The sequence below is a fragment of the Ursus americanus genome, chromosome 14 (genome assembly GCF_024610735.1).
Source record: "Ursus americanus isolate L20-20 chromosome 14, mUrsAme1.1.p, whole genome shotgun sequence".
Taxonomy (NCBI): Eukaryota; Metazoa; Chordata; class Mammalia; order Carnivora; family Ursidae; genus Ursus; species Ursus americanus.
The window spans coordinates 32,095,016-32,109,813 of record NC_142140.1 but is presented as its reverse complement, the minus strand read 5'-3'; the positions used below and the strand labels follow the sequence as shown (position 1 = coordinate 32,109,813).

The 14,798-nt window shown below is 36.3% G+C and overlaps 1 protein-coding gene across 40 annotated transcripts in view; it reads left to right on the top strand.

Moving 5' to 3' along the window:
- SLMAP (sarcolemma associated protein) overlaps positions 1-14,798 on the top strand; it is a 142,775-nt gene that overhangs the window by 121,736 nt on the left and 6,241 nt on the right. For 29 of the 40 annotated variants that reach the window (XM_045807435.2, XM_045807436.2, XM_045807426.2 and 26 more), the window contains 5 exons: positions 3,355-3,477; positions 4,520-4,594; positions 7,509-7,829; positions 8,276-8,393; positions 11,259-11,430. In XM_045807435.2, coding sequence (XP_045663391.1) covers positions 3,355-3,477; positions 4,520-4,594; positions 7,509-7,829; positions 8,276-8,393; positions 11,259-11,430 — 809 coding nt within the window. The remainder of the gene's footprint in view (positions 1-3,354; positions 3,478-4,519; positions 4,595-7,508; positions 7,830-8,275; positions 8,394-11,258; positions 11,431-14,798) is intronic. The other 11 variants (XM_045807444.2, XM_045807445.2, XM_045807441.2 and 8 more) reach the window with 1 other exon arrangement.

Below are 14,798 nucleotides of genomic sequence, written 5' to 3'. Positions count from 1 at the left end.
AAATTTTTCTTTTAACTTTTTATTTTGATACAATTTCAGACTTAAAGTTGCAAGAATAGAACAAAGAATCCCATATACTCTTCATCCAGTCTCCAAATGTTAACCTTTCACTCCATTTGCTGTTACCATTTTACAGAATTTGATTTATCCCTCTCCCTCCTCCGTGTACCTTCCTCTCTCTCCCTGAGCCATTGAGAATAAATTACAGACCCGATAACCTTTATTCCTAAATACGTAAGTGTATATTTTCTGTTTCTCTTACATAGCCACCATACAACTCTCACAGTTAGGAAAGTAACAATGATGTATTACATTATCACATCCACAGACCTTATTCACATCTTGTCAGTTTTCTCAGTAATGTCTTTTATAAAAGAAAACTAATGTCATTATGAAAGAAAATCTTGAGTCATAGTGTATTCACTTGTCATATGTCTTTGGTCTCCTTTCATCCGGAGCAATTTCTCAGTTCTTTGTTTATCAGATATTAACATTTTTGAAGAGCACAGTTACTTTGTAAAATGTCCCTCAGTAATAATATTGGACATCAGATCAGGAGGCAACTGATGTTGAATTGTTCTGTCACTGGTGATGTTAACTCTGTATAAATATCCTGTTACTCCTCAACTTTTATCTACTTAGTGTTAGCATCTACTGAGGATTCTTGCCTGAATCAGTTATATATTATAATAGATGTCAAATAGTGATTTCCTAATTCTATCGTTCTTTCTGCATTTGTTAGCTGGCTTTCTATCATAAGGAGGAGTTTTCTTGTCCCTTCCTTCCCTCATTTCCTTCCTTCATTCTTTCCTTCCTTTCCTTTATCTATATTATTGTGAATTCATGGATTTATGTGTTATTCAGTGGATTATAACCTTTCATTATCATTATTTTCTTTTGATTCTCACATTCTCCCATGTTTGGCCAGTGGGAGCCCCTTGTATCTTTTCAACATGAACCAGTCTTTCTTTGAGCCCTTTGTTACTTTCTAACACAAAAGATGTTCTGCACTCATTTTGTACTTTCCCACCCTTAGCACTGAAATCAACAATTTCTCCAAAGAGCTCTAGTTCTTTTTTAGTGGAGAATAGTATTTAGAAACCAAGATCCGAGTATTTGGTGTGCTTATTGTTTCTAGGCCCACTCATAGACAGTTAAGAAATAGATGTATGCATGTACTTATGCCCATACATATGTGTGTATCTATCTACAGAGTTTCACATACCTGTATTTATTTCTACATCTGCATTTGTCTATACATTCAGATCTATTACAGTTCATACTCTAATCCTACCGTACACCACAGGATTAATTCTGTCTTCCCTATTTCCATATCATTAATTCTGTTCTCCAACAGTAAGAAACCTGGCTTTCTTTATCTACAATATATTTATTTATTTGATCACTTTTAGAATACACAAAAAGCAGTTTCAGAGTTACTAACCAGTCCTTCTGTGGAAAAGAAGTCTACATATAGATTTGTTTTTTCTTTGTTATCAAATTATTAGCCTGGAACAGTAGTTCTCAACAAGGAGCAGTTTTACCCCCAAAGGGACATTTGGCAATATATGGACACATTTTGGTTGTTATAACCCAGAGGGAAGGCTGCTGGCATTTAGTGGGTAGGGACCAGGGAAACTTCTAAACATGCTACAGTCTACAGGACAGCCCCCAGAACAAAGAATTATTCAGCCCCAACTGTCAAAAGTGCCAAGGTTAAAAAAAACACAAACATACAACTAAGAAATTACCTATTGAAGGATGTTATGTATGGTTTTTTTTGTTTTGTTTTGTTTTGTTTTGTTTGTTAAACTGCTTGGAAATAAGATGTAGGCATCATGACACTTACCTCCTAAATACTCCTGATAATAAGAACATTGTCCTACATAATGACAAATCCAGAGGTGGGCAGCTAGGTGCAGACTCCAGTGTGTGGTGTTGGAAGAGAAGTTTTGTTGTTACTGTGACAGTGCTCCTGCCACTGGAAAATCTCTCTCTCTCTCTTTACATGCCTCCCCCCCTTATCAAGAGACCTTGTAAAGGAAGAATTGATAGGTTGAATAGAATAGGTGAAACCAGAGTCAAATTTCCTTTTCCCTGCAGGAAAAAGTTGGATATAGTCTGAGTATGAAAATATGTGTAAGTACATCTAAGACCTGCTGTGATCATATTGTGAAATCTTATTCTTAGCTTTAAAAAAAAAAAGATTTTATTTTTATTTTTTTAAGATTTTATTTATTTAGTTGAGAGAAAGAGAGAGAGAGAGAGAGAGAGCACAAATGGGGGAGGGGCAGAGGGAGAAGGAGAAGAAGAGGGAGAGACTCTCAAGCAGACTCCTCACTGAGCCTGGAGCCTGCCTTAGGGCTCAATCTCACAACCCTGAGATCACAACCTAAGCGAAAATAAAGAGTTGGACGCTTAACCGATTGTGCCATTCAGGCACCCCAGAGATTTTATTTTTAAGTAATCTCTATACCCAGCATGGGGATTGAATTTACAATCCCAAGATCAAGAGTCACATGCCCTACCAACTGAGCCAGCCAGGTGTCCCTCTTAGCTCTTTTGTAATAAGGTTGTTATGCCTGAGCTACTTGTAAACCAAAGTGATAGTCAAATAGAATGCACTAGAAGAATATGGTCTAACTGATGATATATTTATTTCAGGCAGTGTTCAATAGCAGAAGATTTTAATACAGTGGAAGATGAGGAGAGTTGCAAGAGAGGAAAGAAGGACATTAGGGGAGGGGGTATATTTGAGATGCAATGTTGGATCTAATTTATTTTGATAAAATTATTTGGGTTACATCATTTAATAACTCAGCAAATATTTGTTATGTGTTTAGTGTTGGGGAAATACTGATGACAAAGTGAGCATGGTGGAGATTTCAGCCTGGTTTTTATTTTGTTCTCCACAACTGGGAAAATAATGCTAAAATACTTTTTCTTGAAGAAAAGTTTGTTTTTGTTTTTCCATTTCATTAAGTTCCAAGTGAAATTTTTCTGACTTGTTATCAAGTGATTTCAAAATTGATGAAGAATGGTATATGCCCATTTTACTGAATGTCAAGGCTTACATAAGCTCTACATAGTGAAATGTATAATTTAGTATATATTAATATATATTTTATAATACCATTGCCATGAATTACTAATATATATTTAACTGTACTTGTGTTCTTTCTCCAAGGTAAAATGACTAAAATGCTTAATACAATTTGCTTCTTAATTTTATTTAACTTAGTTGTGCTGTGTTCTTTATGCATGTCTAAACATGAAAGAGATGGCTAATATTTGGTTGTAGAGATTATAGTGTGATACTAACTCTTGCTTTTACAATGAACATATTTTTGTCAGATGACTTGCAGGGTGCACAGTCAGAAATTGAGGCAAAACAAGAAATTCAGCATCTTCGCAAGGAATTGATTGAAGCCCAGGAACTAGCTAGAGCAAGTAAACAAAAATGCTTTGAACTTCAAGGTGAGATCAAGATTACATTGATTCTTTAGGGGATGTGGAAACAATGTGATATAACTGAGTCCAGAGGCATAGTATCTTGTTCCAGATCCACAACTTTATTAACTATGTGATCTTGGGACATTCACTTACCCTCTCGGAACATAGGTTTCAGATCAATAAAGCGGGGAGAGTTACAGTTGCTCTGCTTCCGTCATGTTGTTGATGTGAGTGAAGATTAAGAAGGACCTGTACCAATGAAAGATCTTAACAGTTAATTACATATTAGAAGAGGAAGGAAAAAACAACATATTTCAATTTCTAAGTTTTATTTACACTTAGTGTTGGCTCCTCAGTAGAAGATGAGGGAAATTTATATTCCCTGTGATTTTATAGTGCCTTCTTCAGTAAATGGGAACAACCAGGCAAGGTAAAGGTATAGAATCTTGCAGTTTCCCAACCACTTTCTTTTCTAGTTGTTTATTTATCCATAGTGTCACAGGCCAGTGGAGTTGGTGGTATTTATTCCCGAGAGCTTACATTTCCATATCATTCACAGTAACTACCTAGTTGCAGTCACTTGGTACCATAGAAAGTCTTAGAACAAGGAGAAGATAAATAGCCTATGGAGTCCTCATGTTCTCTATGATGACCTTCCTGATCAGGAGGAAGATTCAAATCCCCAGCAGGAACTGGGAACTTTCTGTTAGTTCACTATGTACTTGGCAGTAAACATGAGTGTTTTAAGTCTGTTTTTAAAATTTAAGCTCAAAATGCTGATTAACAACTATCAAGAATGCTCCTCATGTTAAGAAGAGTACATATAATTTTGGTGATGTAAGGTCTAGAAAACTCTGCTACTCGATTTAATAGATGTATTACTTACTACTGTTTTGTGCTCCTAAAATCTTTAAACTGTCTAACTGCTAATACTGATAATACTTGCTGCTTAGCTTTTGTTTCCTTCAATAATCTTTAGGTGAGAATTTCTTAGAAATTTCCAGCTGCTCAATTCTGAATATTTCCATTAACTCACAAAATTAGATATACTGTGTTTTATTTTTAGCTCTTTTGGAAGAAGAAAGAAAAGCCTATCGAAATCAAGTTGAGGAATCCAGTAAACAAATACAGGTTCTTCAAGGTATGGAACACCACCCCAGGGCTATTTGGGATTATTATTGTTTGTAGTGATTCAAAAGGAATGGAAAGTAAGGGTTTAGAGAGTTCCCATTTTTCTTGTCTTTGGTTTGTCCCTAGAATCTGAGACTATAACTAGGCTCTTGGTGGCCTTTTTGTTTTGTTTTGTTTTGTTCGGTTTTGTTTTGTTTTAAACATGATTCCCTAGTATTCTACTAGTGGATACTGGGAGTGGGAAGAGCATGGGTGAAGACATGGGTTTGGTAAGACTGTCACTCTCTGGGTTATATAGCGAGTTACTACAGAGGGGGTCTTTGGACAGGATATCAATTTGAGCTACTCTGTGCATCAGCACTTTTAGCTTGGTGACATTATTGCTAATGCTCATAACATATTGCATTGAGGGGCACCTGGGTGGTGCAGTCAGCTAAACGTCTGACTCTTGGTTTCAGCTTAGGTCCTGATCTCAGGGTCATGAGTTCAAGCCCCATGTTGGGCTCTGCTCTTGTCACAGAGTCCGCTTGAGATTCTTTCTCCCTCCCTCTATCCCTCCCACTTGTTCTCTCTCTCAAATAAATAAAGCTTTAAAAAAAAAAAAACATACTTGCATTGCAACAAAAATTATATATCACATGGAATAAAATAATGATCCCTGCAGTGCCTTCATTGGTAAAGGCAGATCTTCATGCCCACCATTTTGCTATCTCTTTGTGTGAACGATCACAGGTTTATTGCAGAAAAGACCAGAAATATCCTTGCTGCTTGCCAAGGGTTTACTTCAAATAACAGTTCTGGTACTGTTAGGCTCGAATTGTGGGAACCCTAGGGGAGATTTTTCTTTCCCATGCTATTGTAAAATTCCTAAAGCAAAATTAATTTGTCTTCATTGTCAAAGAGAGAAGTAATGGTATTTTAAAATTTTAGTTTGAGATGTAGGGTGAGAAGAAATTAAATAGACAATCTCAGTTCAGAAAAAATGGGGAGTCATTGTATGAGGCGTATGATATTTGCCCTAAAATATCCCAGAGAAAAAGCAGTCTTTTGGGTTTTCTTTCTTATTTTTGAGTGGGACATTTGAGTTATTTATGTATTTATTTTTAAGAGAGAGAGAGGGAGGAAAGGAGTGCAAGCAAGCCTAGGAGTGGGAGGGATAGAGGGAAGGGAAGAGAGAGAACATTAAGCAGGCTCCATGCCCCACATGGAGCTCGACACAGGGCTTGTTCTCATGACCCTGGGATCATGACCTGAGCCAAAATCAAGAGTCAGACACTTAACCAACTGAGCCACCCAGCTGCCCCGAGGGACATTTGAGTTATTTTAAAATGTAAATTTTATTATGGTCAAGTTAGAATTTCTTTTTTTTTTTTTTTTAAGATTTTATTTATTTATTTGACAGAGATAGAGACAGCCAGCGAGAGAGGGAACACAAGCAGGGGGAGTGGGAGAGGAAGAAGCAGGCTCATAGCAGAAGAGCCTGATGTGGGGCTCGATCCCATAATGCCAGGATCACGCCCTGAGCCAAAGGCAGATGCTTAACCACTGTGCCACCCAGGCGCCCCCAAGTTAGAATTTCTGGGGTAGATTGTATGTCTTTTTGAAGAGAAAATTCTTTAAACTCTTATAATTTAATGCCTTTATCCCTTAGCTTATGTAAATCTGATTTCAGTCTGTATTTGCATTCTGTAGTGTGTGTGGACAATTTTCCCTAAAGGTTCTATGACATAGAATTGCCTTTTGTCTTAAAGCGGTCTTACCTAGGCATCATTGAGTGCCCTCTAGTGCCAACATGTGTGTTTTATGACTTTATCCACAAGTGCATGGTCCTGTTAATCTCTGGCCATTGTGTCTTCAGATTCTGAATTGTTAACCTCTCAATGCTTCCTGCAAACTGAAAAGGCCTCATATGTTTGAATGCTGATTTATGAAGCAGCCCTCCCCTTTCTCAGCCTTAAATTCTCTTAATTATTTTAATTATTATTCTTTTCTACCTAATGAACTTTTTCTACCTATAGTTTTCTTGTGTTATAGTACCCAAGACTATTTTTCTAGTTCTGAACCAAGTATTTTATACAAATTGTTTCCAGTTTAATCCTTGAGGACACAGGACCAGATCTGTTAAAAATACACCTCTTTGATTAGGCATTATTCATTAATGTTGTCAGTTCATTAATTCAACCAGTAATTCTTGGTTGTTGGCTCTGCTAGTATTGAGGATAGAGTATGCATGAGATGTACAGTACATAAGCAAATATAGAATATGGTGTCCGATAAAAGCAGAGTAATGGGCTAGAGAACGAGAGGGCTATTTTTAGATAAGACATTAGAGAAAGCTTCTTTAAGGAACTGACATTTAAACTGCAAATTGAATCAAGAACATCAAAGGTTTTACTAATGTGTACCATCTGACCAAGCAATTCTATGTCTAGGAATTCACTCTAAGAAAAAAGTCAGGATTGCATTATAAACAGTATTTTTTATAGTAATTAAAAACTGAACAGCCTAAAATGTTTAAAATAAAGGATTAGTCAAAGAAGTCACAGTGTAATTTTTTTGTTATTAAAAGATATTCATCACCAGCAGGATAGAGAACACGATATGTATTACAATCCTGTCCTGTCTTTGCTTTTATACATGTATAAAATGCATATAAAAAATCTAGAAGAATAAATAACAAATGCTAGAAGCAACTTTCACTCTGTGGGAGAAGTAAAAAGATCACTTTGGTTTTTTTACTCTGTGTTTCTGTATTTTGACATTTTCTGCATTAACATGGATTGCTTGAACTGTTTAATCAAAAGCAACAAACAGCTCTGACAGCCTGGGCTGTGCAGTAACTACAATCCCATTTGGGCTGTTCATTTTATTTGTAATTGCTTTGGTCAAAGAGAATGATGGATCAATAAATATACTTTTTGTAGCCCAACTACAGAGGTTACACATCAATATTGAGAATCTCCGGGAGGAGAAGGACAGTGAAATCACAAGCACTCGAGATGAACTGCTTAGTGCCCGAGATGAAATTTTGCTCCTTCATCAAGCAGCAGAAAAGGCTGCCTCTGAGCGGGACACTGACATTGCCTCGTTACAAGAAGAGCTTAAGAAGGTGCGAGCTGAGCTTGAGCGGTGGCGGAAAGCAGCGTCTGAATATGAGAAAGAAATTACGAGTCTGCAAAATAGTTTTCAGCTTCGATGTCAGCAGTGTGAGGACCAGCAGAGAGAGGAAGCAACAAGGCTACAAAGTGAGTGCGCATATTTTACATAAAGCTCTCAACTCTTGACAATGATAACTTTATAACTTGCACAAAATAACCATTTGGGCTATTTTTCTCTGTGATAATAGTTTAGTTGCATAAAGCAATGTTTTTATATGGGACTATAAACATTGTTCAGGTCCGAAAGTTCTACAATAAATTGAAATTTTTTTACAATTTTATATTTCAATATTACTGAAATTATTTGTCTTATAAAAGTGAGGTAGGAAGAAAATATCGAAGTTCAAGGTGATGGCACTTACCTGAGATATAGATGCAAAATAAACAGGAACCAAAGAATAGCCATGTAAAATTTTACTACATGTTTTTAAGGGGGGGCAAGTATGTTTTTCTCTGAAATATTTCCCTTATCCTTTGAATTATTATAGAAGTTATGTTCCTATATTAATGAATATGTTTTGGGACTATTTTAGGTGAACTAGAGAAGTTGAGAAAGGAATGGAATGTATTGGAAACCGAATGCCATTCTCTAAAAAAGGAAAATGTTTTGTTATCATCAGAACTGCAGCGGCAAGAAAAAGAATTGCACAAGTATGCAAGAACTCTTTTAGCTTCAAAATATTTCTTTATCTTAAATTTTCATCTAAATTAAATTTAAATTTGATACTTAAATACCTTTTTGGAGCAAAATGTTCATCCAGACTCTTTTTGGCTATTTGACAGGTTAAGCACACTAACTGAATACTTCAGCAGGTTTTTGTTTTGGTTTTTTTTTTAACTTCCACCATCATCCTACGTGTCCTTTCCTTTTGGTGTACTCCAGGAATATACATTCGTGGACTACAGCTCCCCACCTCCCACCAAGGCCCTAAACAAACAAACAGCAAAGATCTATACTTATGATTAAATTTGTCCTATAAACTAAATGATAAAAATTTCAAATGTAAGTTGTTTTTCTTTCACGCCAGTGATTCCTTCTGCTGGTAAGGGTAATCAGGAGATGACTATAATAAAGAATTTATACCACTGAAAGATACAGATTCAGCTTTTGAATTTCACAGAGTTATACAAAGAGTAATAATATATAAAATCAAGAACTCTCCAAAACCAGTTGTGTCTTTCTCATATCCAGTACCTTACAAGCAAACCAATGAATGCAATAAATTTATGCCACCAAATTTAGTGGAGTCCTGTTTTCCCATCAACATTTGTTGTATAGTTTAAAATTGATTTTTTCCTTAAAAATTTGATCCATTCCATATTTTTATTTGAACACTATTTATGTTCTAATTCAGAATATAGAAATAGTACGTGTTTATTATTTAGGCAACTCTTAATTAATCCATTTCCCTCACCACAGTACACCAGAAATGGGACTCTTTACTGTCTCGTTAGCCTGTGTTTATACTCCTAAAGAGCATCAGGGTTAGCAGAAGCTCAGTGATCAACGTCAAGGTCAGTTCCCATAAAAACAAGCTTTAGGAGAAAACAAAGAAAGGACTAGATACATCAGAAAATAGTAAGCCTCATTACCTGCTTATAAGCAATAAAAATTGTAATAGACTATCCATCTTTAAAAATCAAGAACTAGTTGAAGGAACAAGGTGTGCTGACTTATTCTCTAAGATACTTTCTTACAATACCATGTTTTAATAGTATCTGTTGTGTCCTGTCTTTTCAGTCTTTTCATACATTTATTTATATTACTTTTTAAATGTTTAGAGATAATTAGTAACAAGAAGTAAACATGTTTATAACATGGAAAATTCTGTAAAAAGAATTCCAAAATCTGATTAGGACAAAATAAAGGCCCAAACACAACTATATACACATGTGAGTGTATATGTACCAACTGATTGTGTTGACAGCACATTTGGGCAATTGTTTGGTTTAAAATGAGTGTAAGATGATGTAGACATTCAAATTCTTCATATTTGGAATCTTAGGGAATCCGTTTAGTTTGATGTTCTATTAAGCAAGAAATAGTGTTCTTTGATTACTAGTATTGATTATCTTAAATTATTCCTGCCTTGGGATTATTGATATTTTAAAGATTTAAACTTGATCCTTCTTTTTTGAGATGTAATTAACTAGAATCTGGCAAGTTGTTAAATGCTATTTTTTAAATCACTTCAGATTTTTTGAAGTGTTGCAAAGCAGCAAACGCCTTATAACTTAGAAGCATACAGTTTTAAAATATTAGGTCCCAGAAGGGTGGAATATATTATATCATTAGTCAGAGTTGTCTGCCTAAACTCACATAAACTATTTACGACAAATTCTGTTTCCTAAACTTTTCTGGTTTAGTGGCACTCTAACTTTATTTGGCAAGCCTCCTCAGCATTTAAGTAGTACTTAGTAGTTAGTCTTTCTTTACAGAGTCTTCTATACCACTTAGTTCTTAGCTATATTGGGCTGACATCACACTCACCCCTCAAGAATTTGCCTGCCATACAATCAGAATGGATTTATACTCCATAGTTCCTTCGTTAACAGTATTGAGTCTGAGTCTTATGATCCATTCTGAGAAGCATAAAACTGTCATCTTGAAAACTTTATTCTCCTTTAGCTATTTCTATTGTGGATGGGAGCCACATCCTTTCAAACAGCTACACTATGTAGGTCTTTTGTTTTTTGTTGTTTGTGATATAGAAGGAATTGAACAAAGAATTTCTATTCCTGCCTATCAAGCTGTTTTCCTAGTGTGTAAATTGGATTTTTTTACATCAAGTCACAAAAGTAATTATAGAATTTAAGCCAGAGAACAGCCTCAAATTATTGAGTTCAGTCTTCTTATTTGACAGTGGAGGGCACTGAGACTCTCCTTGTGTTATTTGTGTCTGTGTAACATGGTGCCTAGCACAGAGTTCAGGAAATGCTTCCTCAGAGAAGGAAACTGCACCAGTTAAGTGACTTGCTCAGTGTCCCACAACTGAAGAGTGGCAGCGCTGGGCTCTAGAACCCCGCCTCCTGGTTCTTTGTGTCATGCTTTTCCCCCAATTTGGTGTTTTCATTCGAGTAGGTTTATCTTTACTTGAGCCACCAGTGGCTCCTAAGCTTTAAGTTTTTGTCCCCCATCCCATTTGTCAAGTACTTAAATAAGAAAATAGTTGAAATATGTGCTGATTTCCTAGGGAAGCCCCACACTGAATCTTTTTATGAAACAATTAATATAATGTGATGTAACAAAATATACAGTTAGTCACCTCCTACTTCCACTTTTAAGATTTCAGCCTCTGTGCATATTTCAATCTGAAAATAGAACACAGCTTTAAACAAGCAATTTTTTTAGTATTTTAATGCTTTTTATGTATTGAACATATCCTGTTCTCTTTTATATGTTTTTCGTCCTCTGAAATTTCCTCCATCCCTCCTAGTGAAATGTATGAGAAATTGGACTTCCTGCTATATCTAATTTCTGTATAAATTGAATAACTATCAATATTTATGTTGCAGTTCTCAGAAGCAGAGTTTAGAGCTTACCAGTGATCTCAGCATCCTTCAGATGACTAGGAAACAGCTTGAGAATCAAGTGGGATCCTTGAAAGAACAGCATCTTCGGGATTCAGCTGATTTAAAAACTCTTCTCAGTAAGGCTGAAAACCAAGCAAAGGATGTACAGAAAGAGGTAAAGCGAAAAGACATTATGAGCCCAATTATGGTTGGACTTAAAGCCAAAAGCAAATCAGATATTCATGCTAGTTAGAAATAAAGAGAAGCAGGAGTCACATTACCTGTCACAAAGTTGATACTTGGAGCATCTCTGCTTGGTGATTTCTAGCTGTGTATCATGGTCCATACATAGAGAATGCATCAGTAGGGTTTGGTCTCAAAAATATAAATATACAAAATTATATTAAAATTTTTTCTCTACCAGTTAGTTGACCTATATGAGAAGCCCTTTGTATACCAGATTACTCAATTCATTGTTTATCTTTCAAAGACAGTATCATATTTAACTTAGAATACTTTTGGAAAGCAAGGTGGGGCCACACCATAATGCTGTCTAAAGCCCTCAGTGACACTGACCTGAAAGTTATGTAAAATTCACCTCATAGCCAGCCAGCCAAACACATGTTCTGTGACCTTTTACTTTCTTCTCCTGCACTCCCACCTCTTTTCCCCCTTCTTCTCCCCTTCTTCACAAATATGCATGCTCATTTTTCATGTCATTTTGCTTAAAACCTTGACTTGGGTGGCTTTAAAAAAAAAAAATCATGTTAAAAATGGTGAGGGCTGATTTCGGAGTAGAGACCCCACCCAGCCTCTTTCTGAGCAAAAACTTGAAGTTGACAGCAGGGCAAGGAGAGCTGCATTCAGTCCTGCCACCTTATCCTACTCCCTGCATTGAGTCCTGGCCAGCTCAGGGGACAGAGAAGGCTGGTGCACCTTGACCTTCTGGTCAGGGCCCATCTCAGTTGTAGACTCTCCTAAATGAAGGGTTCGTTATTCATAGAAGGAAGTTGAAGACAACTCTTTGTCTTTAATAACAAATTTCTCTAAAATTGTTTTTAGAAAATCTGTTCAATCAATGCAGTTTTTCTTTGCACTTCCCTTTCCCTTGTAGTATCCTCAAAGTGCACATGATTATTGTTCTTCTGTCTTCATGTTTGTTCTTAAAGAAAAAAAAACCTGTAACATTTTTTATTTACATGTGGCCATATTGATTTTGTAATATGTTCGTTTTTGTCTTCTTGCTAAGGATATGTGTTCTGGGAGCAATCTCATTTTACTTATTTGGAACACAAATTTTGTGCCAAAGTAAATATCCTAGTATTTAATACTGTAAGCACTTTGTGTCCTTCCAGTCCATATGCCATAATTCTTTCAAAATCTGGGAAGAATGCTGTGGTTGGAAGATGATTCTGTTGTATGTTACTCTGAATGCATTGGCCGTTTTGTTGCATTATTTGTTTGCCTGTTTTTGGTCACTGAGCAATCAGTGAGAAATGCTTTAACTGCTTCCACAAATGGCAGTGGCATGTTGTCACAGCATCTAAATTGTTGATAGCTTCGGATTGCATTAAATGCAGCACATTTAAAAATATGTGTGAACTTGTCAATATGTTTCTTTTCTATTTTCTTGTTCAGTGTTTTCCATTGTGAAATGATGTGTAGTCATCACACTCCTTTGTAATGTAAAATTGCTTCTCTTTCTGTTTGTCCTGATGTCAACTATTGGATACTAGTCTGTAACTAAAATGTTCTCTAATGAGGTTCTTATATCTGTGTAATCCACTGCAAATGAATTACTACCTTTTATTAATGCACATATATTCTCTTTCAACATTTCCCCTTTGTTCTCCTTTCTCTCATAGAATCATGCTTAATGTGCACAGTATCATGTATCTTCAGCACTGTAACAGGCTAAACTATCACAAGCTAAGCAAGCCAGATATGATTATTTTTATGAAGAAGAACCAAAGGTGTTGGTAATATTGTGTGGTATTTTCCTCTTAATCAGAACTGAGCTCCTTTCTCACCTTCAAGTTAGAAAGCAAGAGGGAGCAAAAATGCTATCCAAGCCAGGTGTGAAACTAAGGCTGCAGAAGGTGACCTTTTGTTCCAACAATTAAATTTTATATGTATGGCAACTTGTATTTGAACATTTAACCAAAAAAAAAAAAAAAGTACATGAGAAAGTAAATTTTAATCCTCAAGTATTAAGAGAAAAATAATGGTATATCATCTTTATATCTGACTTAAGAAAAGCATCTTTATACTTTAGTAGGGATATCTATAGTTTAAAAATTCATAAAACGTTGAGTACACAAGTCCATGGTGCAAAGACTGACTCAAGAAAGTTGTCTGGCTTCACCACCTTGCTCTGGGGCCAGAACCCCTCCTATCCTGCTCACATGCTGAAGGTAAACAGTAGGCTCTTCCTGACTGAGCTGCTTTCCTGTCACTCTGCCTCACAGCCCCTGGAATGGAGAAATGATTAAGTGCTTCGGTGTAAAGGGCAGGCTGGATGTAAGAATAGTGGAAAAGGAAAGTAAAGGAGAATTTAGGTCAGCAAAGCAGTTTTCACTTATCCTTTATTAGTCACTGTTAAGAATCAGATCATTGAGAACTGATTATGTTCTAAGAGACTAGTCTAGGTACACTGGATTTGCTTTGGCAGCCTGCCGGCAACCTTCTGCCTTGTGGAAGGAAGTCCACAGACCCCACAAAAAAAGCTGTCATAAAGTCCAGGAATCTTATTCTGTAGTTCATTGTCTGGCATACTACCTGGACTTGTTCTGGAAACACTGTTAGGTAACAGGGAGTTCCTTTCACATTTTACCTCCCTCTCTATACCCGTATCTTTCTTTCCACTTACTGGTGATCTCTCTGCTGACTCGAGAGATCTCCCCACCCCCACCTCTTCTGATTAATGTTTTTATACATTTACATCCTGCTTAGTATTTCTCTTTGGAGTACATAATGATGAGCTCCTAATTAATCACTCCAGAGTATTTGCATTATTCAGAAGCACCACGTAAAGGTGTCCTCTATTGAGAAATTTCTAGGAGATAGGTGGAAAGAGGAGAAACCTTTGAAGTATGCTGGTCCCATGGTGTATGCATATTATTCCCAGCCCTTGTCTTTCTTTCTTCCTTCTAAAACCTTTAGAGATGGCAGAGTGGAGGCTGAGACAGAGGCATAACCAGCGGTAGAACAGTTTTTGCTCTTTGACTGGGAGCCCAGCTTGCATGTAAGATGCAGTATCTAGAAGCAGAACCAGTCAGAATTCCTGCCTCCTGGGCACTTAGAGGCAAGCCATACTATGTCTTGCATGACCTCACCTGTATTCAGAGGAGAGCTTGTCTGTCTGAATGTCAAATTATGAACATTTTTCAATGAACAATTTTTCAGAACAGAAAGTGGCATGTTTCACTCTAGAAAAATATTTATCGGGAACAGATTTGTAAAAGTTATTTACTGATGCTTATAAGTTTTAGGTCGAAAAATAGAAATGTCCCAATCATAGTGGTTAGTACCTTAGATATATTT